The sequence below is a fragment of the Balaenoptera musculus genome, chromosome 9 (genome assembly GCF_009873245.2).
Source record: "Balaenoptera musculus isolate JJ_BM4_2016_0621 chromosome 9, mBalMus1.pri.v3, whole genome shotgun sequence".
Lineage (NCBI taxonomy): Eukaryota > Metazoa > Chordata > Mammalia > Artiodactyla > Balaenopteridae > Balaenoptera > Balaenoptera musculus.
The window spans coordinates 24,178,357-24,206,008 of record NC_045793.1 but is presented as its reverse complement, the minus strand read 5'-3'; the positions used below and the strand labels follow the sequence as shown (position 1 = coordinate 24,206,008).

Sequence of the window (27,652 nt, the reverse complement as noted above, 5' to 3'; positions counted from 1 at the left end):
AATCTCCCAGTGCTTTTCTGGATGTGCTGGGGCGCCCCGGTTCCCAAGTGTACCCTTTTTTAATTTTCCTGGCTGAGACCTGCAGAGATGTGAGAACAATTGCTTCGTCAAGATCTGGCATAAGGTAGACGTTCCTTGAATGAATGATGAAGTAAGTGAAATAAGCCCTCTGAGCTTTCACATCTCCCTTCCATGAGAGTGAAAATCAGCAGTGCCCACTCTGAGCAGGCTACAGGGGCAGGTTGAGTGAGGGTCATGGCTCGCAGCCCAGCGGGCATGGGGCCAGGTGGGAAGGCAGGCGGTGGAGAAAAGAGCTCTTCGGACACTAAGGACTGCGTAGGGCCACGGAGCGGCCCCTCTTAAGAGGGTCCCTGCTTCTGGCTTGGTGGAGGCGCGGGGACAGCAGAGGGATCAGGGCCCCGAGGTTCGAGTATCCTGGCCTTGGTTTCCCTCCTCCTGCCCTCACGCAGCTCTGAGGCTGGGGCCAGCGGCCGGGGCTCCGCGCTTACTGCCGAGCTGGGCGGCAGCGCCGACCTGCTCCGTAGGAAGCGAGGGGAGTGTAAGCATCCGTGCTTTTGGAGAAAACAGGCCGGGGGACGGGGCCCTGACACATGGCGCAGAGCGGTCTCCCCGCTCAGCCAACTGCCAGCAGGACCCACTGCCAGACCAGGGGATCTGGTCGCTCCCTCGGCGCGGGCCTTGGGGCGTGTCGGGGACACGCTCGCTCGGCCTCCCGGCACCCTCCCGCCGGCACGGGGTCCGGAAGTTCTGGTGGTGGGCCGGCTTCCGGGCGGCGGCGGGGGAGGTGTCAGGTGGCCCGGCCAGGCCCCGCCCCCTCGGCCGGCCCGCCCTCCCTTCCCCTGAGCATCCGGCTCTGGTCCCCGGCCTCGCGGAGGCGGTGGCGGCGGCGGCGGCGGCGTCTGCTCCGGGCAGCGGCAGCGGCGGCGCGAGCGGCCATGGAGGCGGGCGCCGGGGCCGGCGCGGGCGCCGCGGGCTTGAGCTGCCCGGGCCCAGGTCAGAGCGCCCCTCCCTCACCACTCCATCGCCGCCCCTTCCTCCTCTCCATCTCTCCTCCCTCCAGGCCCCCACGTCCTCTCTCCCCTCCGCTGCTCCCCACCTTTACGTCCTAAGTCTTCCTCCCTCCATCCCGCCTCCCACCCAGGCCTGGTCTCCATCTTTCCGGGCTGGGTCTTCCCCACACCGGCCGCATCCTCCCTGGCAGCCCCTCCCCGGAGCCCTCTCAATCTCGTCTCTCCAGACCAACGGTGCTTCCAGCCCTGGGGGCTCCAGACCCTGCACCCGCTCGGACCCCCAACTATTCTGAGCGCGGGCCGGGGGTGGGGTGGACGAAGTCCAGGGAGAGAATGTAGGGGAGGGGAGCGGCTCCGGTCCAGAGCCCCTTCCCACACGACCCCTGCCCGCCATCAACCCCTTCCCCTTCCACCTCACCCTTTCAGCCTCTTCTGTACTGGATCCCGCCCTCTGCCATCCCTGCCCATCTGCCCCCTGTCCCCTCTGGGCTAAAGAGACACACACCCTTTCTGCCTGTACAAGGGAGAGGAGCCTGGAACGGGGGTGCAGGAGAGGTTGGGCAGTCAGGGCGGTGTCCCCGTAGGCCCAGCTTGAGGGACGGCCTGGGGAGGAGAGTCGCAGCTCTTGGCAGAGTGAGCCAAGTACTTCCACCGGGATGAAAAACCCAGGGCTCCAAAGGGCTAGAAGGTGTGTCCCTTCCCCCCGCCCCCAGCTGCGCCCCAGCCGCCCCTACCATCCCACAATCCCTCCTCTCTCCCTGCTCACAGGACCCACAGTGACCACTTCAGGCTCCTACGAGGTGTCAGAGGGTTGTGAGAGGAAGAAAGGCCAACGCTGGGGGTCCCTGGAACGGCGGGGGATGCAAGCTATGGAGGGTGAGTTTTCCCAAAAAACTTTCTTTCCATCCCCCTCACCCAATTTCCCTTCACTTCTCCTTCCTCCCTCTGACCCCCAAAACTCTGAGCCAGGACACAGCCCTTCCCCCCAGTTCAGCTCAGCCCCCTCCACCCCTTCTCAGGGCTCAGGCCTTGAGGGAAGTTCAGGGTACATCCCTTTGGAGTCCTAATCACCAGCTAACCAGGTTGTGTGTCCCGGGGGAGCTGCCAGACAGAAAGAGGCCTTGTTGGACAGAGCTTTGAAGCAGCCTGTCAGCAGGGGGTTTGTTCTCACTGCCTCCAGACCCAGATCCCAAGCTGTCTCTTATTTTGAAAAGCAGGGAAACGAGCATGTGAATTGTCTTTCTGGTGCCACCACCACTAACTTCAAATGGAAGCTTTGTGGCTTTGGTTCTCTAGGCTATCTTACCACCTGAAAGAGGGAGCCTGGGAGCGGGGCCGGTGAGAAGGCCAATCTCCCAACACACATGTATCCCCACCAACACCAGGAGCCTGGAAGGATGCTGGTCCTGTTTCCAGGACTTCCTGTGAAGGGTCCCTATGCACACTCAATATGGACAACCCTGCTCCCCCAAGGGGGACAGATGATGCAAGGAGTCCCAGATGAATCTTAGGCTGTGGTTATTGGACAAAGATCAGAGATTCCAAATTTTAAAACAAAGCAAACTATTACCATCCAATAAGATTTTCTATTTAGAGGAACTGCATTGCAGCAAAGGAGGGGGTGCTCGCCAGCCAGAGGCTGAGGACTAGCACACCCCAGTTTCTGAACGCGTTAAAATGTCAGGCTATCTTTTATACACAAGTACAACCTGTGACTTCCCCCTTAAAACTGCCTTGTGGTCAGCAGGGAGATCTCCTGACACTCAGCAGGGAAAGAAAAGTGGACCTGGTAGAAAATTCCAAAAAGGCTATTTGATAGAATATATTTGAAAGGGCCCCAGTGTTTGTCCAATAAAACATTTAGAATCATTTCATTCAGATGTTCTCTTTCTCTACCTATTGACAGGCAACCCTTTCTTATTATGGAAAGGCTAATTTCTCACAAGCTACCCGGATCATTTGTAAACTTTGTACAAACCCCCAAACTATCATTCTTGCCCTGTTTGGCTTAAAGATACATCCGGTGTCTGAATTCTTTCTTGACTACTTGTCCTGCTACCCAGAGACAAGGATGGAAGAAGCCGGTATCCTTGTGCCAGCTTCACATGGCTGAGCCAGCACCTGGCTGCCCAGTCTGCCCGAAGGCAGTACTTGGAGGCCAGCAGGGGCAACATTGGTCCAGAAAGGGCCCGGGAGGGGGATGGGCTACCTCCAAACTTGACTGTCACACCTGAGGGCTCCTCATGCATGCACATCCTGCCCAGGGGCTCCTTGGGGGACACCAGGTGGCACTATTATACCATCTCTGCCCTGGGACAGTGAGTTGGAGGGCCCTCTAAGGACTGTGGAAAGGAAGTTGGCTCTTACTCGCTGGTGGCGGGGGGTGGGTCTCTCCTAGGGGAAGTGTTACTCCCAGCTCTCTACGAGGAGGAAGAGGAGGAGGAAGAAGAGGAAGAAGAGGCGGAAGAAGAGGATGATCAAGTGCAGAAAGGTGGCAGCGTGGGCTCCCTGTCGGTTGGCAAGCACCGGGGCCTGAGCCTCACGGAGACGGAGCTGGAGGAGCTGAGGGCTCAGGTGCTGCAGCTGGTGGCAGAGCTGGAGGAGACCCGGGAACTGGCAGGGCAGCATGAGGACGACTCGCTGGAGCTGCAGGGTGAGCGCCTGTGATGGGGCCGGAGGGCCTGGGCCCAAAGGCCCTGGATCCCAGGCCTGATGCCAGCTTCCCCGTCACTGCAGGGCTCCTGGAGGATGAGCGGCTGGCCAGCGCCCAGCAGGCAGAGGTGTTCACCAAGCAGATTCAGCAGCTCCAAGGTAAATCCTAGCGCTCGGACTGGAGGGCAGGTGGTCATCCGAGTACTTTTTTCTTGAGGCTTTGGCTGAGGCATAGCAGACATAGCAGACCATTGGAACCGAATTCGGTACTTTCTCCTCATTTTCTTCTACTATTCTTGCCCTTTTTTCCTTGTCTCTCCATCCTCCTCTTTACCTAATTTCCTTTCTTTTTGCACCTCTAACTGGCTCTTCTGTTCCCCCTCCTTCCCTTTCTTGCCCTCCCATTTCACCCCCTTTCCGAGGCTCTCTCCTTTTTCTCTCCTCAGTCTCTCCCCCTCACACCTGCATCCCTTTTTCTTTGTTCTCCTGGTCAGTGCCACAGGTAGGTAGTCAAGGTTGAATTCCAAACCAGATTGCTTTTGCCTGTCCCTCCAAGGGCATCATGGGAAGAGCAGTGAGCCAATGAGAAGTGACTGGAGGGGACTCTCTGCATCTTTTAAGGGAGGCAGATGAGAAGGCTTCTTTTGCTCCCTAGGACCGAGCTGGTGGCCCCAAAAGCCCTTTCTTCTAACACCCACGTGCCTTTGTCTGGGAAGCAGCAAGGCAGTCGTCCCACATTCCACTGCGCCGCCAAATAAAGAGGCAGGTTTTGTTACATCTGTGGGCTTTTGGAAGGTTCCTGGGAGCTGTCCTAGAAAACTGCAGGGACTCTCCAGGGAGAACTGAGATCAAGCCAAAAGAGAAGTATAAATGGAAAAAAAAGGAAGTCCAGCAAGCAGGCCTGGAGAGGAGCAAGCCAAGGTGGGAGAGGAGAAGGGAAAGAAGATGTAAGCAAAGGTAGATGCAGGAAAAGTAGACAATAAACAGGCTGAGGTGGGAGGGGAGGGGAAGGAGAGAAACTGCAGAAGCTATGTTGCTCAGGGAAAAGAGTGTGAGCATTGGTCTCAGGTCACCTAGATTCTTGAGCCCAGCTCTGCCACATAACAAGTTTTGTGATCTTGGGCAAGTCACTTTTATCTCTCTGAGACTCAGTTCCTTAACTGTAAAATAGGGCTAATTTAAATGTTTTGTCAACCATTTATTGAGTGCCTATATACTTGGAGGACCAGCTATGAACGAGATAGACCAGATCCCTCCCCTAATGAAGAGTACATTCTAATGGGGAGAGGCAGAAAATAGACAACCACCACCAGTTCAGGTGGCAATAAATGCTATGAAGAAAATATAACAATATGATATGGAGAGACGGGGTAAGATGGAAGTTTATTTTTGATAGGGTAGTTATAAAAGTCCTCTGAGAAGAGGACATTTGAGCTAAGAACTGAATAATGAGGAAGATCTGAGGGACGTGCACACTGGGCAGATGAACCAGCAACTGCAAAAGGTCAGAGGCAAGAATGAGCTTCATGTGTTTGAGGGACAGAACAAAGGCCATTGTGGCTGGAGCAAAGTGCATGTGGAGGACTTGGGTAAGAGAGAGTTCTGAGAAGCAGGCAGAGTTCAGATTACAGAGGGCCTTATAGGTCAGCTGAGAGGTTTGACTTTTATTCTAAGTATAGTGGAAAAACATGGGAGGGTATTAGCCAGGGCTGGAGGGATATGATCCACTTTACATTTTTATTTTAAAAATAAATTTATTTATTTATTTATTTTGGCTGCATTGGGTCTTCATTGCTGCGCGTGGGCTGGTGGCGAGCAGGGGCTACTCTTCGTTGCAGTGTGTGGGCTTCTCATTGCGGTGGCTTCTCTTGTTGCGGAGCACGGGCTCTAGGTGCGTGGGCTTCAGTAGTTGTGGCACACGGGCTTCAGTAGTTGTGGCTCGCAGGCTCTAGAGCACAGGCTCAGTAGTTGTGGTGCACGGGCTTAGTTGCTCCCCGGCATGTGGGATCTTCCCGGACCAGGGCTTGGACCTGTGTCCCCTGCATTGGCAGGCAGATTCTTAACCACTGTGCCACCAGGGCAGTCCCCACTTTACATTTTTAAAAGAGCACTTCAGCTACTGTGTGGAAATTGGATGAAGAGAAAGGGGTCAAAACAGTGAATCTGGTCAGCAAATAACTGCAATAGTCCAGTCAAGAGATAATGGTTGGTTGGATTAGAGGGATTAGAGCAGTAGAAATGGAGATGATTGAGAATGTAATTTGAAGTTGGAGTTCTCAGGACTTGCTGAATTGGATTGGGGGATAAGAGAGACATGAAATATGACTTTGCCTTGAGAAACTGAATAGACGGTGGTGTCATTTATTGGAATGAGGACAACTTGACGAGGAACAAATTTTGGGGCCAGGGTAACCATTTAAGACACGTTTTCTACATGTTGAGTTTGGAATAGCTATTGACATCTCAGTAAATATATTAAGGAAGCAGCTGGATATATGAATCTAGAACCAGGGAAGAAATCAGGACTGGAGATATAAATCTGGGCGTCATTAGCATATAGATGACATTTGAATCCAAGGGAGATCACCATGAAATCACATGGAGAGATATAGAAAGAGGAGAGAAAAGGGTCTAATCCCAGGGGTACTCTAGAATTTAAAAGTCCAATAGGGGAGGAGAAATGAACAAGAGACTGAGGTAGGAGGGACTACTGAGGCATCTGGTGACCTGGAAGCCAAGAGCAGAAAGTGCTTCAAGGAGACAGTGATCAGCGGTGGCAGAAGTTGCTAAGTCAGGTAAGATGGCCATTGGATTTGGTGAGATGGAGGGCTCTGAGACATTTCAGTGAGGATAGAAGCCTGATTGTATCGGGATCGAAGAGGAAAGGGGAGGTGAAATGGAGAAGGTGAGTACCCATAATTCCCGTAGTCATGTCTTGAAGAGAAGCAGAGAAATAAGGGAAATGAAGTCAAGGGAGAGCTTTTGGTGTTTTGGTTTTGGGGGGATGGGTCACAGTAGATCATGTTGGTCTGATGGAGGAAAGGATCCAGTAGAGCATTAGATGTCATCTGAGCGCGGGGGTGGGGTGGGGTGGGGTGGGGGTGGGGCTGCGGGTCTGGTGAAGGCGCCCAAACCCCACCTCGCGGGAGGAAACCGAGTCCTTGCGCACGCGCGTTGCCCGTTTCTGCCAGGAGGGGGCGCGCGCGGCCTCAGAGGTAGCTGGTGTTGAGAGGCCGTTCCGGCCGCCGCAGCCCCTCGGGGGCTGGGACTGGCTGAAGGCAGGAGGCCCCCCCCAGAGAGACCGCTTCCGGGGGGGGCGGGGGAATTCTGGCGAGATGGAGGCCATAACCAGTGAGTGAGAACTGACTTCACTGTGTCCCCCTCCCCGGGTCTTCGGCCTCGCCCCGACGGCCCCAGCTTCACTGTCAACCGGCGCCAGCTCTTCGGAGCCCTGATCAGGCCCTTCCACCTCCCAGCCAGGCCCGCCCCGCCCATCTTGCCGATAAGCCCCTCCTTGGGGCCTGCCTGCAAGCCCCACCCCTCCGCCCCTCTGTGTTTCTAATTAAGAGCTTTCTGAGGTTGAGCGCGACCTTCCTCCGTTCCCCAGTGCATGTGAGAATGTCATTTTTTAGGGCTAGACCCCAGAGGAGAACCTAAGGGAGATTTGAACCCGAACATTGAGGGCAAAGTGGGGAAGTAGAGGTTGGTCAGCCCTCCAACAGAAAAACCCACCCAGGCCTTTATCCTAATGGCCTGTTGACTTGTGTGTCCGTTCGGTAGTGGAAAGAGCAAGGACTTTGTTTCCTTCAAACAGGAAGGAAGTCAGAGAATCTAAGTGGAGATGTTTGGACTTGGCACAGAGGTGATCAATTAACACTTGTCGAATAGACTGAAGAGAGGAGACAGCTAGGATGGTTGTAGAGAAGGAGAGACTGGCAAAAGATGTGGCCGGAGCCGCCCATGTGAGGTTGGCAGGAGACCTACCCCCGTGCTACTCCCACCCCGCACCCCCGCCTCCGAGACACCTGGTCCGCTCAGCATTTATGTCTGCAGTGTGTCCAAATTTTTTTTCTCAAACCTCCATGTTCTGTTCTAGTTTTTAAAAAAATACCCAAACATGTAATTCTTTTTTTTTTTTTAACATCTTTATTGGAGTATAATTGCTTTACAGTGGTATGTTAGTTTCTGCTGTATAACAAAGTGAATCAGCTATACATATACATATATCCCCGTATCTCCTCCCTCTTGCGTCTCCCTCCCACCCCGAACATGTAATTCTGTACCCGTGGTCCTCAATAAAAGTTTGTGGACTAGATGTATCCCTGCCTCATTTATGCATGAATACAGCAAATATTTATTGAGTGCATTATGCTAGGTTCTCTGGCAGATCCTGAACCTGTAATGGTGAGAAAACCAGACATGTTTCCTGTCTCCATGAAGCTTACAAGTGAAGGGGAGACCAACGTTTTATATACACAGACACACTGCAAAGTACAAGGGGCTATGAGAGCATTTAATGGAGGGCTTTGCTTAATTTTTTGAGGAGGTTGGGGGAGAGGCTAGGGAAAGTTGAAATCTGAAGGGTGAGTAGAATGAACAGGAGTCGCGGGCAAGGGATGGGGACAGTGTGCCTTGCAAAGAGTTTGTGGGAAGGTCCTGACCCTCCCAACCCAATCCTCACTAATTCCCGAATCTGGACTCCCAAATTTTGAATTCTCTGTTGGTGGCAGTGCCTTTTACTCTCGCTCCACTTTTAGGTTCTCCTGATCCTGGATGGGTACCTCTGTCCAGAAACCTTGAGATGCTCCACGGATACTGAGAGCCCTGACACGTTTCTTTTGTAAATTAAAACCTATTATAAAATATAGGCTTGTTGTGAAATGTCAGACAGCACTGATATATATGATGTGGAAAGTAAAAGTCCCTCTCACATGCTGTCTCATTCCTCGGAAGCAACTATGCTGTATGGTTTAGGACATATATCTTTTCAGATCTTTTTCTATGTCTTTGTATATTTGTGTTATATATTATACATATGAATATTATTTGCAAAAATAAGATAATACCATGTATTTTACAGCTCATTTTTCTTCCTAGTTAGTATATTATGGAAACTTTCTCATGTCTTCTCTGTAGATCTGCCACTTTCTTCTAAATGGCTGCCAATATTCTTTTTTACCTTCTTCAATTTAAGCTATCCCTTATTGATTGGCATCTAGGTTATTTTCCCATGTTTGGTTCTCATGAGATGAACCTATATTTGAATTTCAGCTGTGAGCTCTAAATACACATTGTTTTGGGACCAGTACTTACACAGGCAGTTCATGGGAGATCTGAAGCTCTGTGATTTCTAAGTTCCCAGACTGAATAGATGAGAATAGTCTGTGTAAATTTTTTTAGTAAGGGGCTTTTTGGAAAGACTCAGGGCATCAGTAAAATGCTGTAAATTAGGTTTGGTCTTTAACTGTCAGGCGATTTCATAGAAGCTCTTAATACTTTTTGTTTGGAGTAGCCTAATTTGTTTTTGTTGCCAAACCTCAAGATCTACTTTTCTACTGCACCTTGCTACGTAGACTCACTCTCTTCTCTTCTTAGGTATTCCCTTTATTCCATATCAGGTGAAGCTATACCTCTCTGATGGGGTAGAGAGCAGGTTGTCAGGAGTTTCCAGATAAGAAATAAGTCTGCCTTTAACTTTGTGCTTCTAGAATATGGTAGATTAGTTCACTTGTCCTCTTGATCATCTCAAGATTGTCTTTGGGCTTTGCAGGTGAGCTGCGGTCTCTACGGGAGGAGATTTCCCTGTTAGAGCGTGAAAAAGAATGTGAACTTAAGGAAATAGAACAAGAGTTGCATTTGGCCCAGGCTGAGATCCAGAATCTGCGGCAAGCAGCGGAGGACTCTGCGACTGAACATGAGAGTGACATAGCCTCCCTGCAGGAGGATCTCTGCCGGATGCAGAATGAACTCGAGGACATGGAGCGCATCCGAGGAGAGTATGAGATGGAGATCACCTCCCTCCGTGCAGAAATAGAAATGAAGAGCTCTGACCCATCCAATAGTTTAAGTCTCTCAGATTTCTCTGAGATGCAAGGTATGAGAAAGCCAGCCCTTCTCCTGGTCTGTCAGTCAAATCAAGCAGAGGGAATTAGTACACAAGAAGATGGTGGAAGGTGGGCTTAGATCATGAATTGGGAGCCTCTAGAAAAAGCTTCCATGTTGGATTCAAGACTGTAAGAGAGAAAAACTTGATGTCATATAACCAGTCCATAATGGTGTAAGAAATAGCACCATGGAGCTAGTACCCTGAGAATTCTTCCTCAGAGAGCCATTGGGCATTGCCTATGCTAAAGCCCTTCCTGGGAAAGTGTCCAGTTCTGGGGTGGGCGTATAGGGGCCGGTCACCTTGGAAAACTTCCCACTGCTCTGGCATCATGGTGCTTTACTTGGGTCACTTTCTGTGTGGGTTGGGGTGAGGGGTTCCCAGTACTGCTCCCAAGTCCCAGAATGCCCACAATGCTAATTTTTAGCCTCCTTTATCCCTCCCCAAGTAGAAGCTTTAGGGGGCAGCAAACCAGAGCACAAGACAGCTGGAGAGGAACAGAGGTTATTTCCAGTAATATGTGAGTACTCAAAAGCTTAGAGCTCTGCTCAGAATCTCCCAGCTAGTTGCTAGGCTTCATGACATGAGAGCGTTTGCCTTTATTCTGAGGCTAGATTTATGATCTGGGTATAATGCGAGGCCCTGTACTAGGCCAGGTCAAGCAGAGGCAATCAACGAGGAATCAAAGAACTGCAAGTTTTCCCAGCTGTAGCAGGCCTCTCAGAAGCGCTTTTGGACTGGTGTACTAGGAAAGGGAGGCCAGCACAGTGGGAACGCTTGGGCTGGAGTTAAACAGACCCGAGTTCAGAATCTCAGCTCTGCTAATTAGCAGGATAAATTGCCTGGTTATTATCTCCCTGGACCTCAGTTTCCATAGCTATAAAAATTGATTAATAAAACTTTATAGCTGGATGGGATTCTGGAACAGGAAAAGAACCTTAGGGAAAATGTAGAAAAATCTGAATGAAGTATAGAGTTTAGTTAACAGTGAAGTACCAGTGTTCATTCCTGAGTCATGACAAATGTACCCGTGGGAAGATGTTAACAATCGAGGAAACTAGGTGAGAACACTCCCAGGGAATTCTGCAGTATCTTTGCAACTTTTCTGTAAATCTAAAACTATTCTAAAACTAAAAGTCTATTTAAAAAGAAAGAAAGAAAGAAAACCTTAAAGGACTATTTTGGGGATTAAATGAAATGCCTAGTGTATTGAAAGCACTCACATACAACTGGATCTGAGGCTGGGCTCATCAAGTCTAATGCTTAGCACATGGTTGGTTTTCATTAAAGATTAGTTTCCTTCCTTCCTTCTATGATAATCTGGAGTATGCCGAGGACTTTTGATTGGACTAAAGAGGGAACATTAGAAGTGAATTTCAGGGTGTTGAATCTCAAAGCAGGTAAGATAGGCCTTGTGCTCTAATTTGAGCAAGTTAGTGTTCTCTAAATATCAGCAGAGTTAGTATTCTGAGAGAAATAATTCTTAATCATGAAGAAACAAAACAGATATGAGTGTTTATGTTATCACAGCATTAAAAAGTATTGGTATCTGGAACTTAGGGACATGTGCTGGGACATTTCAACCAGATCTCTGCTGATGCCTGCGGATGATTTGTAGGTTTGGTTGGGGTGGGCTTTTTTGTCAGCAGATAAAAGATCATTAGAAAGAATTCTTGGCCATGTGCAGGCCGCTGGATTTGGTGTGGTAATAAAGGAAGTAAAAGCCCGGCACTGGCAGTATGACATCTGGCAGTTAACACTCTCAGCTTTCTGTACTAAAAGTGTAAGAGGAAACTAACTGTAAACAGTTGAATGGAAACTTTAAATACAGTAAACCAAAAACTTACTTAAACCCTCGCAAGCTCCTAAAACTCTCAGGACTCTGTCTTGGTTGGTTTTTTTCCCCCTGCCACCCCTACCCCACCCCCTTGGTTGGGGTTTTGAAGATGGGCACACAGGGCAATCTTCTGGGAAGTTGAAAAGAAGGGCAGCTAACTGAAAGAGGACAAAGACTCACTGCAGTGTGGAACTTTCCGGGCCCTGTCTTCTAAGCCTCTGCATGTGGTATCTCATCTGTCTTTAGAAAAAGAAACTCTTCAGCTTTCTGCAGCCAGATTTCTAGGCAGGAAAACTGGGGGCTGGTCATCAGTGCTTCCTCCCTGGGATCTCACCTCTCTGCCTGTCCTCTGCAGAAGAGTTGCAGCAACTGCGGGACCGCTGCCGCTTCCTGAACGAGGAGTACCAGGCCCTTCAGGAGAGCAACAGCAGCCTCACGGGCCAGCTTGCGGATCTGGAGAGTGAGAGGTACAGCCGGAGGCTGGCGGGGCTCTTCAGGACTGGGCTTTTCCCTGAGTAGAACTCAGGTGAAGGCAGGTGCCAGGCTAATGAGCCTCCCTGCGGTCCTGGTGAGCCGGTCCTTTCCATGGTATCCAAAGGATATGGATACTGCCAAGAAGTAGGTCTTGGGGTCCAACTCCGATGTCTCAGGACTAGAATTGAGTGAGTTCTAAAATTTAGTTTTCTTCCATTCTAGGCATTAGGTCTGGTTTGCTCTGCCCTAGAGTAGATAAGAAGCAATTCCTTTGTTGTCCTCCCAGGCTTGATTCAGTCTAATGGTATATCACCTCCAGATTGGAGCTGGCGTGACTCCAGGCCCAGCCTCGAGTCCGCCTGGATTAGTACTCTTAGGGTCTCCCAGAGCCAGACATGCCTTTGCAGATTGAGGTGCTGGGGACTTTTTCTATAATCTCCTAGGTGTGTTTGAGAGGTGAGTCACTATAGAAGGCTCCTTTTGCCTAAAATGAAGGCATCAGGACCAAGCACACTTGGCAGGTGGTGCCGGGCAGAGCTCTCTCCCAAACGTGACTCAGGGGTTCTGGATTACAGGACACGAAGAGCAACAGAAAGGTGGCTGGAGTCCCAAGCACTACGGAATATGAAGTCAGCAGAGTCTCAGACTTCAGAAGAGGATTTCCTGGAGCCTGATCCTGAAATGCATTTGTTGCGACAGCAGCTGCTGGGAGCTGAGGAGCAGATGCGTGACATGCAGAACAAGGTAGGGAAAGGCAGGCCCCTTTATGGCCTCGCTCCCACCTTCTCCTGGCCTGTGGCAGCAGCATCTCCTTAGGCACGAGGCTGACAAAGGAGGCAGGTGCTGTGGCAAGAGATAGGACTCCAGGGTCTCACTTGCTGGCCTTTTACTGAATATTCCGGTAAAAGGAATGCCATACTCTGCCCAAGCCTGTTCCCAGAGTGCCTATGGTACCTGTTGTAAATCCGCCTTCCTGTTCCGTTTCCCACACAGTGTGAGAAATTGAGTTGTGAGTTGCAAGAGCTACAGCATCATCGCCGGACCAGTGAGGAGGAGCAGAGGCGGCTGCAGAGGGAGCTCAAGTGTGCACAGAATGAGGTGCTTCGGTTTCAGACTTCCCACAGTGTCACCCAGGTAAACACTGACGGGGAAGGGCATCGGGGAGGGCAGAAGGGCCTACGTGGAGTCGCCACTTCAGGTGAGGATAAGCGCAGAGGAAGGCTGTGCTCTGCTGACTCTTGCCCTGCAGCCAGGGGTGTCGTCTACCAGAGAGCAATTGGAGAAGTCACACAGCATTGCATTCTAGAAATGGTAGTCGTTATCGAGTGTCTGCTGCAGAAAAGAAACTAAACCAAAGGCCTGTGGGAATGCCTCAAGATGTCTGCGTCTGGAAAAGAACCACTCTGGTCTGGAGAGGGGTCCGCTGATTTGTGAGAGTAACCGTTCTTCCCACACCCTCCCCACCGCAGAGCGAGGAGCTGAGGACCAGACTCTGTGCCCTGCAGGAAAAGTACGATGCTAGCCAGGGTGAGCAGAACGAGCTCTTGAAGGTGCAGCTACAGCTTCAGGCTGAGCTCCGGCAGCTCAAAGTTATGAAACCCGCAGTCGTAGAAAGCCAGAGTGAGAAGGTAACAACGACCCCGAGGTGAGGGGCCGCTTAGGTGCCAGAGGTTTGGGGGGAGGGGGTTAAGAGTTGAGTGTTGAAATAGCTCCAGCTGCCACCTGTGCGGCACCACAGGTACGGAACTCCAGCCGCCCTCGAGTCCTCTGTTAGATGAGAGGACACCCGTAAGTGCAGGGCAGGGAGAAGTGGATTCTCAGCCTGTCTGTGTCTGAGAGTGACTCAAGCAGAAGCGTGAGTGGGTTGAGGATCCCGGAGGTACTGCCCAAGGCCCCCCTGCACCGCAGGAGTTACAGTGCCGGCTACAGAAGCTGCAGCTGCAGTACCAGAACATCACGTGTGAGAAGGACAAGCTGCTGGCCGTGCAGCAGCAGCTGCGGGACAGCCTGCGCTGCCACGAGGCAGAGGTGCAGCACCTCAAGGGCATCGTGGCCTCCTTCCAAGAGAGCAGAGAGAAGGTAAAAGAAGCTTCAGGTGAGGGAGAATGTAGCACGGCAGAGCCTCCCGTGAGAGGACAGGTCCACAGGAGGAGTGGGGTGGTGGAGTTCTGTGGAGGAGCTGTCGATGAGGGAGATAAAAAAGTGCTTCAAAAAAAAAAAAAAAAAAAAAAGTGCTTCATGGAAACGTGATCTCAAAGGGTCACGAAGCGCTCAGCTTCCTTCGATTTTAAATCAGAAAGGGCTGTAAAAAGGAAGCCGTTTCCCTTCCCCACCTTCCAAAAGAGGAAGTCCCAGGTCTCTGTATAGAGCCTGTTAGGGATTGGTCCATCTCCGGTAGTCCCTGCTGGGATGAAATTGGAACTGGAAAGGACAGGACCCTTTAGTCCCTGCCTGAGAGGAGAGAGTGCAGCCACGGGGGCTTCTGGGATGATGGCGGGGTCTGCCTCCCCTGCCCCAGAATGCAGAGATGCACGCCCAGCTGCAGGAGATGAAGCGGCTGTACCAGACCAGCAAGGACGCGCTGGAGCAGCAAAAGCACGTGTATGATCAGCTTGAGCAGGACTTCTTGCTCTGCCGGCAGGAGCTGCAGCAGCTCCAGACCACCCAGTCCATCCCAGAGGACAGGGGAAAGTGTGCTGATGAGGTAATTGTAATTAAGAGAGGTGAGACCTCCTGAGCCTTGGAGAGCGGAGGTATAGAGGCAAAAGATGAAGTCATCCAACCAACAGGCTTGATGGACTTCCTGTCCAATCACAGATGAAAGTGGAAAGGCAGAAAACAGAGGCAGAGCCCCATGCTGTTAACTTTAAAACTTGGCCTTGACCTTGACTTTGAGCCCAAGCCACAGCTTAGTAGAATCAATACCTCTGGATCCAGTCTGAACACCTGAAGATTTCACACATGATTTCATGTGTGTAGACACTTATACCTTATTGTTAGAACTGTAGTGATAGCTTGTCATTCGTGGAAAAGAACATATACATAGGCCCATATACACAACTATGATTGTTAGAACTAGAAAGAGAAGGTCCAGATTTCTGAGGCAGATTGTAGGTGCTCTTGTCAAAAGGCATGGTCTGTGCCCAGAGTGCTGATTGGGTATGAGAAGAACCTAGGCTTTTTCAGGATTTATTCTGTGACTTCAGAGTAGTTAAATTCCAAACTTGAACTTTACCCTCTTTAAATTGAACAGAATACTACTCTTATCTCACTTTCTTTTAGTAAAAAATCCTGGTAGTGATAAATAAGGCCTTCCTTCTTCACTTACCCTTTTTTCCATAGTGTGTAAAATGCAAGTCATTATTAGTTAGCCTTGTTGAGTACTTTCAGCTCCTGGCCACTGACAGGAAATGGAAAACTGTTGAAGCATCATGCAAAAAAGGTGCAAGATTCCAAAAGATGGTGGAGCTAGTCGCCTTCTGCCAGAATACTCAGTAGCTCCTGCCACAGCCGACAGCAGGCTGTGTCCCCAGGGAAAGGCCTTCAGAAGACACAGAACTGGGGACGTTATTTGGGCTGCCCCAATAGTCCACCTGCCTTTCTACACCCAGGCTCACTTTCCCTCCCCCCCCACCACTCCCACTCCATTTAGAGGTCCAGGGGGTCCATAACTTGCTCATCACTTTCTCTCCTAGTGGAAGAAACTATGGGAAGGGAGAAACATGCTGGCATACAGAGCCAGCCTCTTCTCTCCTCCTAAAAGAACATTGAGAGTAGTTTGATATTAGAAGATTTGGGTTTTTGGAATCATGGGATGATTTAGTCCTCTCAACCCAAATTCAGCAATAGCTCATACTTCTCTAAAGATTCTTAAAGCTGATTATGAAAACAAAAATGGGGAAAAGTAGGGTGAAAGTAAGTCCTTATTGGTAAGGAGCATAATTAGTTATAGAAACAACTGGAGAGTAACAGGAACTAGAATTCCCTGCAGGGTGGGAAAATGGTATCTACCAGAGGAAATGGAGGTGGGGAAATGAGAAGGGAGGGGCGCTGATAACCTCCCTCAAAAACTGCCCTCAGAAAGAACTAGTAGGCAAAATTTAGAGCACAGCCAAACTTCAGTTCTGAGCAGCCTGCTGGGGTTCCCATTCAGCATCTAGGCCTGTATGGGCACAATGCAGATTGGGGTGATCAGTAAGGTGACTACAGGGTGGGAGACCCTGGTGAATCACAAGAGGTAAGAGAACACGGAGTGCTCTGCTGACCGCACGGGGCAGAGAAACGCCAGGGAGCCTGCCTCCCAGAGTAAGCACCCCTGCGCGCCCTGCCCCGTCCACAGTGTGACGCACTGCTCTTCAGACTGACAGAATTTCAGGAGAGGTACAAGGCCAGCCAGAAGGAGATGGCGCAGCTGCAAATGGAGCAGTGCGAGCTCCTGGAGAGGCAGAGGAGGATGCAGGAGGAGCAGGGCCAGCTGCACGAAGAGCTGCACAGGCTCACGTTCCCGCTCCCCAGATCTGGTCTCTTCCACAAGGTAATCACAGCCAGGGGCAGCTGCTAGCTGTGAGGAGCTGCCCAGGTGTGACTGTGCTTGGGAGAAGTAAAACGGTGGGGATGGAACTTTTTCTCTTCTTAAGCAACCACTCCTTACTTTCTCACCAACCTCCTCAAACAAAACTGTTCAATATAGCTGATTAGGGCTCTAAATCTGAAAATACATCCTATACTCTGGAATCTGTCCAGCATTTTATATTTAGATATTTAGTCCGTCTGGAGAAAATGTACTTGAAAGCACTTTGCAAACTGCAAAATGCATCCAAACATATGGGTCATTACTACTCAACTAGCAGGGCTCCAAAGAGAGACTCCCCTCCTGTCCCAGATGGGCTGTGCAGAACCAGCCCCCTTAAGGGAAGGGTCCCGAGCAGGAAGGAGGCAGAGGTCTTGCTGTGTAACCACCACAGTTCTAGCCCCCTTCCTTCCACTCTGCCTCACAGAGTCAGGAGCTCCTTACAAAGTTACAAGACCTGTGTGAACTACAGACGCTCTACCAAGGCATGCAGGAGGAGCAGAAAAAACTGATACAGAATCAAGAAAGTATGTTAAAAGAACAATTAGAACTGCACGGAGCGCTGCAACGTTTCAAGGAGTCTGATTTCCGGGAAGTGTTGGAGAATCCGAAGGATTCCAAATGGCCTAAGTCCTCAAAATGTGGTCATAACAAGGTAACTATAGCAAGAGGCAGGGAGATAGTTCTGGGGGCAGCAGCACTGTAGGGAAAGGGGGCTCCACAGAGGGGTCAGAGTTCCGAAGGCCTGTTTTGCCAGGAGCAAGGATGAAGCTAAAGCTCTACCCTCTCAGCCACTCAGGGGCTCATTAAGATGTGGCTTTAGGTACGGCCTTAGCTGCTCCCTCAGATGGTTGCCCAGTTGAAGCACCGTGAACACTTAGAATCCAGATGACCTGGAAGTTTGTGATCTCCTGATAATTTGACTCAATCTCTTCAACATCTCATTTTCCAGACGTATTTGGAAGTAGATCAACTTAGTGTTTGTTTGGATTCCTTAGGACTGACTCTATAAACATGCCATCCTTTCCTCATGAGCTGGTTGGTAATCGAGAAGTAAGCTTTCCAGTGACCAAAATCTGTAACCTTTTGGCGTTCTACATGAGGCACATCTGAGGCCATTTATTTCCAAGGGAAGAATTACCAGCATGTGGGGTTCTTGGTAGTGACCTCACTGTCTTCATTGGAACTTTGTGGCAATAACAGCCAGGTCAGAGACGTTAGACTAGAGAATCCATGGGTCTCAAGCACCAGCAAGTGGTCATGCCTCTGAGGTCACCCTGAAGGAGATTTCTAGACAAGTCTTTTCAGGGTTGGGCGATGCATTTGGTCTGAGGCCTCAGTGGGGGCAAGGTAGAGCAGGTAGACAGTTTCAATTTATTGAAATTGAAATTTATTCGATTTCAATCTATTTGTTCAGATATTAGCCTAGACAGGCAGATAGAGGTAGGGAATAGCGGAAGTCCAAACTGAGATTTGGTCAGATTTCAGGGGTGTCAGATTTCAGCCTGGATAGCAGACACCAAGAACCAGGTATAAAATATTCCCTTAAAAAAAAAAAATTCCCTTAACCAATCAGATCTCATCCTGGGCATCAGCTGCCAAGAAGCCAGGCCCCGAGGGCCTGGAAAACATGCCCAGGGGCCAGATTCGGAATTGAGGCAGGCGGAGTCCCTCACTACGACAGGGACTTGTAGTGAGACCTTGATTCCAAGTCTGCATCTTCTGAGGAAGAAGTTCTTCACACGCTCATATTCAAGGCCAGGCCTGATTTTAGAATTGGGGGTGGAGGAGGGGACTGAGCCCCAGAGGTCAGGATAATGGATACACCTGACTGAGAAGAGGGGAGGGGAGGGAGCCCGAGTGACCTTGCGATCCACTCAGTGCTGCTCCAGGGAGAGAGGAAGTTACCAGAGCATGGAAACCAGCAGAAACGGGGGGCCAGAAATCGTGGACTGTCTGTCCCAGAGAGATTTTCTCCAGTGAGCAAGAAATTGACACGTGCCAGTTACCTGTAGGCGAAGTCAAAGATCTAGGCTGTGGTGAGACGGGAGGGTAGGTGTGCAGTGCTCTGACCTGTGCTCTCAGACATCCGCACCAGGAGGGGTGCAGCTAGTAGGACCGCAGTGTCTAGAGTAACGATGATGTTTCCCCACCCACTCCTGGCAGTCCAAGATGATCATCGCCCAGATGCAGGCTCTGCAGGAGCTGTACGAGGCCAGTCAGACCGAGCAGGAGCTGCTGCAGCAGGAGCAGGAGCGGCTTCTAGAGGAGCGGAAGAGGCTGCAGGCCGACTTGCAGCTCTGCCTGGAAGAAATGCAGATGCTCCAAGTCCAGTCCCCTTCTGTGAAAGTGAGCCTTGAGTCCTACAAGAAGAGTTATGGGAGCACAACCACCAGCAACGAGGACTGTCGCAGAGGTTGCAACATTGATGACAACGAGAGCTATCACAAGAGTTACAACAGCAGCCAGGCCAGCGAAGGGAGCCTCCTCAAGAGCTATGACAGTAGCACCAGTACCAGGGAATCCTATGGGAGGAGCTACCGCAGCAGCAGCATTGCCTGTAAGAGGAGTTACGGCACCAGCAGTAGCTCTGACACCTGTCACAAGAGTTACGTCAGCAGCAGCATGGACGACGAACTCGCCGAGCCCGAAGATATGGAGGTAAAAGTAACCAGATGTCAGGTCAGATAGGGGAAGAAGCTTCCTGTCTTATTAAGAGAGAAGTCACGGGGAAGGGCACAAGAGGTGAAGTGGGCAGTGGGCTCAGAGCTGAGCAGGGTAACTTACAGGAAGTAAATGAGGTACTCTGCCCGCCTCATACGGAGATGCTCCATCTGGATGGAAGTCTAAGGTTCAGGACTTTTCATCGACACAGTCATGGTGCTCTTTATGGGAAGAAATACAGGATTCCCCCTGGGCAGCTTCAGATCCTTGTGGCCATTGTTTTGTACCCAAGAAAGGGCCTAGCGAAGAGAGTGGGCAGAGGGCAGGGGCTCCTCAGGGTGCCGTCATCACTCCCCTGCCCTCCACAGCGCTTTGAGGACACGGTTGCCAAGGTGTTGATCAAGCTGCAGGGAGTGCAGGCCATGTACCAGCTCAGCCAGGAGGAGCACGACCTGCTGCAGCAGCGGATGAGAAACCTGCTAGACAAGCAGAAAGGGCTGAAGGAAGAGCTGGATGCCTGCGAGAAGGAATTCAAGGAGTGCGTGGAATGCCTCGAGAAGACCGCTGCCTCCCAAAATGAGGAGCACGAGGTAACTGCTTTCAGGGAGGCAGGGTTTCAGGTAGGAGTCCCTAGAGCCAGAGGAGGTCGGAGCCCTTTCAGCGAGGCTGAGGAGAGAGACAGGAGCTCGTTGCCAGCTCTGTACGGTTGCCCTCCTCCTGGTCAGAGGGACAGAGCAGGGGCTGAACCCCGAGAGGCTGGGCGGTCTGTTGTGCCACTGATGGACATTTCCCAGGCGCCCACTGTGCTGGGATTTACTGATCGTCAAGACTCCTTGAATGATTTTTTTTTTTCCCCTTTGCCACTTCTGTTCTCTCTTTTGTCCTAGAGCACTTCTGGAGAGTTGTATTTTTTTTACCTCCAATTTTCTTTAGTTTGTGTGTATTCCACCTTGTCTCTTCAACTAGATTGTAAGCACCTCAAGGACAGGGCTGTGTCTTCTTTTGGATCTCTCATAGTGCCAAGCAGAGTGTTCTCCATCCACTAGGAATGGGACAGAGGGCATTGTCTCTGATGAAGAGTAGTCCTCTGTCCAGTGGGGGTCACTGTACGCATGGGAGAGGCTCAGAGAGCAAGAAACACGTGGGCCTAGGTTGCTTAGTATTGGTACCTACCCAAGGAGGCCATGATGTGCTGCCAGAAGCCAGGAAAGACAAAACCAGGGAGTAGGGAGCAGGGTTGGCACTTGCCTCTGTTTCCAGAGTGAGGTGCAGGAGCCCAGGTACAGTCTCGGGAGGATACAACACAGTTCCTATAGTAATGATTGTACCTGTTAGAGAAATAGCTTGGGCAAAGTAGGAGTTCCCATCAAAAACAACTACGTAATAAAGCCCCACGGTTCAGAAGGGGTTAGCCCTTTTGTCATTCCCCCTGACAGTTCACAGTAAAAACATAATTTTAGTCATCCTTTTTTGATCATATTAGATGTAAATCATCAAGTGCCTCAAGTGAGGGAGAACCTCTAAAACTGCTTTAGAGGCTCATTTTCAACAGTTTAATGTTTTCTGTATTATCTACGTCCCCCTGGGCTTTAGCAGGGAGATTTCTGAAGCAGGGGCCAGGCTGATCACGTAGGCCCAGCTGTGGATAACTGGGCCTCCACTACCAACAGATCAAAGAACTGCAGGCCAAGCTGCGGGAGCTGCAGCTACAGTACCAGGCTAGCGTGGATGAGCAGGGGCGGCTCCTGGCCGTGCAGGAGCAGCTGGAGGGGCAGCTGCAGTGCTGCCAGGAAGAGCTTCACCAGCTCAAAGAGGAGAGGTCCTCTGTTACCAAAGAAACCAAGGGAACGAATGGCAATCAGAACATGAACGAGAATGCCAATGGGGTTAAAAGTAAAAACGTGGCCAAGCCAAGCCTGGAGAGTTCTGAGGTCAGCTTTGAGACCAGAAAGGTGAGTAGTAACCTTGGTAGCCAGATAAGCAGAAAGTTAAAGGGGATGCTAGAAAGGAAAATCACCTTCACCACCATTCCGACCAGATGAGGTATTTGTAGAGAAGCTTCTGGGATCTCTAATGTGTCTAGAGTAGTTCTATCTTAATAGCAATTTGGTACTCCCTTTTCCTGTGAGGTCAAGGGGAGAGTGGAATACAGACCACTCAGACCTGGAGCCCCTAGGCTGGATGACTGTTTCAGTTAGACCAGTGCAATTTTCTGGGGCCCCTGTTGTTCTTCTTGGGTCACATGCCCAAGAGAAGGACCAAATGGATGGAAAGAGAGGGATTTACTCAAAGCAGTTGTGTACATATAGGTGGAAGAGGACTGGATAAAATGGGGGTCACCAGGCAGGGGTAGGAAGCAGCAGTTGAGGTGCAGAATCTTTAGCTCTGGGAACGGTTGGAAATGGCTAATGGCCAGATAGATGTGGTACGAGTCCAGAGAGGCTGGGTGTGACTACCCCCTCCACACTGTGCACAGGACATCAGTTCAGTCCCAGGACACAGTGCTGTCTGTGCACTGTGGGAAGCAGCATGTTCTTGAGTTAGTTAAGCATCGTCATGAGGGTGGGCATCTTCCCAGGTAACAGCATCCCCCATCCTGCACTGCCTCCGCCCCACAGAGTCTGGAGGTGGTGCTGTACTACCAGGCCAGCCACATGGCCTTGGACGATCAAACGAAAGAGGAAATAGAAGAGGAAACGAAGGAGGCAATTGAGGACGAAACAAAGGAGTCCTGGGATGAACTAGTTTCTGAGCCATCAGGTCCTAGAGAGGTTAAATTCAAAGAAGATCAGGAGGAGAGATATGAAGAGTTCCACAGACAGGAGGGTAAGGAAGAAGAAGACAACCAAGAGGAGGAGGAGAATGAAGCTTCAGAGGGAAGCAACCCCCTCAAGCTTTCTGAGAGCAAAAAGGTAACCACAGCCAAAGGCAGGATCATGTGGGAAATGGGCTCTTGGGCGCAGGTGCCCAGCGTTCGGGTGTGACCCAGCCCTTGGATGGACTTCTACAGGAGTAGAGGCCAGCAAGCTCTGAGGCATCGCACTGGGGAAGGTGGAGGTGGAGGTGGGATTGGAGAGAGCAGTCTGCGGGAAAGGCTGTGGAACTGTCTCACAGAGAGCACCTTCTCTGGGAACCGGGGCGTGCTGTTTGGAGTCCTGCCTCCTTTCATTTATGTGGTCATAACCCTCGTTACTCACTTCAGGAGGGTTCTTCGCCCTCCCCTAGCACCGCACCACGCATTTCTGTCAGCCTGGGCGAGTCACCCAGTCCTGCTTTCCCGAGGTGCCCTATTAGGGCTGACCTCTGTTGCTGTGAGGGGTGTGGAGAGGCTGCTGTCGCCTGCCGGGCTCTATGTACAGGGCATGAGAGTGGGGGCCAGGGCCGATCGGAAGTGATAGAATGTTTCCATCTGTACAGCAGGGCCATTGGCCAGTCTTGGGAGACCAGCCGGAGCCCTGACCCCTTAGTTACCACATCTGGAGAGGTCGGGTGAGAGTATCCTGGGTAATGTACCAACTGTACAAAAATATTTCTGTATTTTAACAACTGGTACATCTATACAGGAACATACTAGCTGAATCTCTGCCCTGGTTGAAGTTAACTGGGGGCTCTGACTTCCGAAGGGTTTGAGTAGTACCTGAATAAGTCCTCAGTTTGCATTACAGCTTCTTTCTGTCCTTTTAAACACAGGGGAAGAAAATAAATCTCTTGTGGTGGGATGTCCCAGTCAGCTCGAAGGTTATCTGGAATTTTCAGCAGTTCAGTCCGTTCAGTCTGCAGCACTGGCTAAGGACCCAGTTACGGTTCTCTATGTCAACCTCATGGCAGAGGACCATTGTGTAGGACGTGAAACGTAGGAGTAACCACAGCCCCTTCCCCAGTGTTCTATTTCTTTGAATTCTTCATACCCTGCCACATGCCGGTTCAGAGCCTCATAGATTTCCTTGCCTCATGTGCCAGCTTTCTAAACACGAAACTGGATTTTTCTACATCACAATCAAGGACATTCCTTGTGTCTGCATATGGAGGTGTCCCTTTGCCTCAGTGGGTCCTGCATCTTTTACAGGCAGCTCTGCTGGCATATGTGTTACCGCCTGCAAATTCATTTTCTCTCTGGAAGATGGTTGCAGTCAAGAACTAGCCCTTCTCCATTGTTAGCTTGTTTTAGTGCGTTTTGTCTCACAACGACAGCATCAGACTCCTAGGGGATGTCCCAGAACGCTGAGACTTGGTGGCAAACAGCCAGAACATGTGGCTAACAAAGGGACAGGTGGCCTGGCAGGAGGCTACCCTTTCTAGAGTGACCCAGGCAAAGTAGACATCCTGCTCATCTGGAAAGCCCAGCTTTACTCTCTGGAGCTTCACTTTTCCACAGTTACTGACCTACAAGAAAGGTCTAGGTGCAGATAACCCTTGCTTGACAAGATATGAGGGATATGACCAGCCAAAAATGTGGCCCCGAATTGGACCTACGCCGCTGCTTAACCCGTGCAGTTTTGCATCTCCTGTAGGCGACCCACGGGAAGAACCAGGCCCGAGGAGCGGAGAAGAAATACCGCTGCTCTGGCTTACCTGTTGTTTAACCTCTTGATCTCTTTCTCTTTTCCCTTTGTTTTATCATCTTCATTATCTGTTGGATTCATGTGTTTATGTCCTTTTATACCACCTCTCATCCCTGGTCTCTCCTCGTGCCTCTTTCTCATTTGATATGTTGCAGCCACCCCCTGCCCCCGACCCCCCCATCTTCTCCTTGCCTCTCGTAGGCCTGGTGGTCATATCGGCTTTGCTCTGGTGCTGGTGGGCCGAGACGTCGTCCTAACGCAGGTACTGGTATTGCGTCCCCTCCTTCTGAGGGATAGAGGGAGGGTGCAGGTTGCCCTGGCCTCTCCTCTTTCCCTTTTCTCTGAGCCGCTTGCTTCTTGCTTTTGCCATTTTACAACAGGTGATAGTCAGGTCTGAGTTTTAGCCCTGGCTTTCCTTGGGCTACTGCAAAGCCCATAACGTCTCGGAGAATGTCTTCCTAACTTGTACGGAATTGGAATGCTCGCCATTGACATAGTTTGAGTTTCTGTACTCTGGCCGGGAAAAATTTGAATGATCCCAGCACTGTGGCTACTTTCAAAGCTCCCTCGACTGCTTCCGATGAGCTGATGTCTGACCTCAAGGCTGGCCTGGCTGCCCTTTGTCTTTGTTTAGCCCCAGAGCCAAGCTCTCACTACGGTCGCTACCCAGGATGGCAAAATAAGGAATCACTGCCTCCCCACTTGGGTGAGAGAGGAGGTCTGGAGAGTTGTGATCCCCAAAGGTCATTTGTATGAGGACAACCTCGATTCGTCCTTCAGCCTTGGCATCAAACTCTTATCATATTATATACTTTCTACTGAGAAGTTCTCTGGTTTGGGGATTCTAGTCTCCAAAAAATCAGAACAAGAATGCCACATCCCTTTTGGGGGTCAGATTCTATTGTAATTGGCTTCCCAAGCTAGGCTTTCTGGAGAGAATGTGGTATTGGTGAAAAGTTTCCACTAACCAGAAACGCAGTGTTTTCAGGGAACCAAACGGATATATTCTGGGCACCAGTCCATGTAATCTGATCTGTCAACAGGACACCAAATTCAGGAGGTAGAATGTAGTCTTATGGCCCAAGTAGAACCCTTCCAGAACCCATAAACTTTTCTCTCGTGGCCTGTTTTGGCTCCTTTCCCACGCTCCCCCACCCTCTCTTCTGACATCCCTGTAAAAGGAGTGTAGTTGGCTCACTGCATAGGTTCAGGGTGACCGCTGGAGCATTTGTGGGTAGCATTTATCACTATTTCCTTTTCTGTCCTGCCTTTTTTCCTCCTCACTTTTTTTTTTTTTTTTTTTTCTCTTCAACCCTTCTCCTTTCTTCTTTTAGACATTCCAGTTACTCACCACGGTCAGCCTTTAACTCCTTTGGTGAGAGGGGTCTCTCCCTGTACCTGTTCCTCCCGGTACACTCCCAGATTTCTGGGTCCGTATGGGATGAGACCCAAAGCATTCAGCCATAACCTTTCACCAACTCAAACCCAGCCAGGCCTGACCAGAGTGAGAGGAAGGAACTCCTGGGTAAGCGTCCTCTTGGAGGAGCCTTTTATACCCAGAGCCTGGCTGCGGCCCAGCATGCGGCTCCCATCCAGAAACCGAGGCAGCAGAGTAGAGTGGAAGGTGTGGCTGACAAGCGGGCAGACAGCTTGGGCGAGTCTGTCTCTCTTCCTTAGGGCTTAGTCCCCGTGGGCAAAATGCATAACCTGAACATTAGTTTCTTCAGATGTAAAGAAAGGACGGTAAACCCTCTGGCTTCCTCATGCGAGGAACAGATGAGTTCATTTATATGAAGGTACTTTATAAATGATAAAACACCACATAAATAATACAAAGAACATACTCTTACATAATGCATCCTATATGCCAGGCACTGTTTAATCATCTTATAAGTATTAACTCATTTAATTCTCACAATAACCCATTGAGGTAGCTATCGTTTTACGTGTGATAAAACTAAGGCATAGAGGGGTCATGTAATACAGCCAGTAAATTGTGAATCAGAGTCTAAGGACTTAATATTAGCATCAGATAAAATTCCAATCCTGTTTCCCTTTATCATCTCTCTTCATTGGTTGCTCCCAAGTAAGTAGGAAGACACCATACAGCAGCCTCTTCGTGCAGCCTCAGATCACGTTAGCTCTCTGATAACTAATATCACATTGCTAACTTATTTCATGTATTGTTTATAAAAGCCCTTTGCACATTGCATATGCTAAGCGTTCTCTCCCCGTTCTCTGCCTGCAGTTGATTTTTTGGATCCAAGGCAGAATTTTCCATTCATCTCTATTAGATCTAGTCCATTGTCCACTGTTCTCACCTATGAAGCTTTGTGTTTATTTTTAATCTTGACCCTGTGGTTTCAAAGCACTCACTTTTGCAACCAGCTTCACCTCATCCTCAGGGGTGACCAGCCACCTTCTTATCTTCACCCGAGTTACAGGTGAGGGCGAGCCTCTAGAGGGTCCCTCTCCAGGCCCTCATCCAGCTCATCAGTCACGGACAAATGGTTGCACAGCAGGCTGCCATCAGCCTGCTCTTTACTTCTGTTTTCTCCAAGGAGGTGTTTTAATGACCCTGGTGCTTGCCTCCCTGGGCCAGTGACCAACTTCCTTCAGTCTCTTTCAAGGACATCATTCTCCACAAACGGTCTGGGCTGCCTAACAACCTCATGTTTGCTGTACTCTGGTGCACTTTCTTCGCTTCCCCCCCAGTCTTATCATCCTCTTGAGTTCACTTTTCCTCCGTCAAGCATTTAATGATGCTGCTGCATTTCCCAAGGGCCCAAATTTGCCCTCTTTTTCTTGCCCTGGCATCTGATCCTTTGCTGCAACCATTTGGATTCTCTGAAATCTGCTTCTGAGCTTGCTCCTACACGCAGGAGCTGGTTCTTCTCACCCCACGGGGCATGAATACAGGCAGCCAGCTCAGGTCATCCACGTAGCGTTGTTCCAGATACCTAGTGGTGCCAGGACTAAACCCACATTGTCTGCAGCGGTTACCCAGGAGATAAGAGAGACTGGACCATGATGATGTTCCTGAGGTATCTCTCCAGCACCAGTAGGCAGGGGATCTCTAGCTTAGGGAGGAGTTCAGAAGGCTGGGCACTCACCATTTGTCTTTGGTCCCCACAGAACATGTTTGGGATGTGGAAGCCTATGGTGTTCTTGGCTCTTGCAGCTGTGGCTCTGTATGTGTTACCCAACATGCGACCGCAGGAGACAGAGTTCTGCCTCATGGAGTGATGGCAGGCCTGGGCCAGCCGAGGGGGCAGATCCGCAGTGGCCACTACCCTCAGCTTTGGGCAGGACACACTGTGCCAGAGCCCCCACCCCACCCGTATGTTCCATGTGTCCCCATCTCCTTAGCCTCAGCCACTCAGGCCGGAAAGGCTTGTTGTGGGGAACTGCTGGCTCCCATCTCCTGCCTCGTGTAAGAACCTGGGTTCCTTGTAATTAAATATCAGCTGAATCACATGAGACTTTGTGGCTTTTTATTTGTTAGCTACCTCACAGCACAACCAGAACAGAGCAGTTCCCCTTTAACCAGGTGCTCACTTAAGGCTCTGGCTCCTACGTACGATTTCTCACCCTACAAGTGACCTCAAAAATGAGGCTGAGGAAAAACAACAAAAAGAAAGAAAGAAATGACGCTGGCTCCTTGTGCTGCCAGCCGAATCGCAGCTGGATTGGTCTGTACCTACTAACCCTAATCTCAAGGAACTTACCTAAGCACAGAGAAATGGAATGATCTGGGTA

The 27,652-nt window shown here is 50.4% G+C and overlaps 1 protein-coding gene across 6 annotated transcripts; it reads left to right on the top strand.

Moving 5' to 3' along the window:
• The first annotated feature begins 132 nt into the window (after positions 1-132).
• On the top strand, positions 133-27,368 carry CCDC136 (coiled-coil domain containing 136). Of its 6 annotated transcripts, XM_036863343.1 has the most exons (18): positions 899-1,014; positions 1,800-1,907; positions 3,430-3,684; positions 3,768-3,842; positions 9,454-9,777; positions 11,979-12,090; positions 12,673-12,841; positions 13,091-13,231; positions 13,567-13,725; positions 14,006-14,176; positions 14,616-14,801; positions 16,437-16,631; positions 17,095-17,322; positions 18,834-19,328; positions 19,700-19,921; positions 21,002-21,283; positions 21,950-22,243; positions 27,029-27,368. In XM_036863343.1, exons 1-18 carry the CDS (start codon positions 957-959, stop codon positions 27,137-27,139), a joined length of 3,585 nt encoding a protein of 1,194 aa, XP_036719238.1. In that variant the 5' UTR covers positions 899-956; the 3' UTR covers positions 27,140-27,368. The 6 variants fall into 6 exon arrangements, with proteins under 6 accessions (XP_036719235.1, XP_036719238.1, XP_036719234.1 ...); XM_036863339.1 differs by lacking the exons at positions 13,567-13,725; positions 14,006-14,176; positions 14,616-14,801 and adding an exon at positions 24,049-24,155 and having other exon boundaries at positions 27,029-27,114; XM_036863340.1 differs by lacking the exons at positions 899-1,014; positions 13,567-13,725; positions 14,006-14,176; positions 14,616-14,801 and adding an exon at positions 133-151.
• Positions 27,369-27,652: the final 284 nt, after the last annotated feature.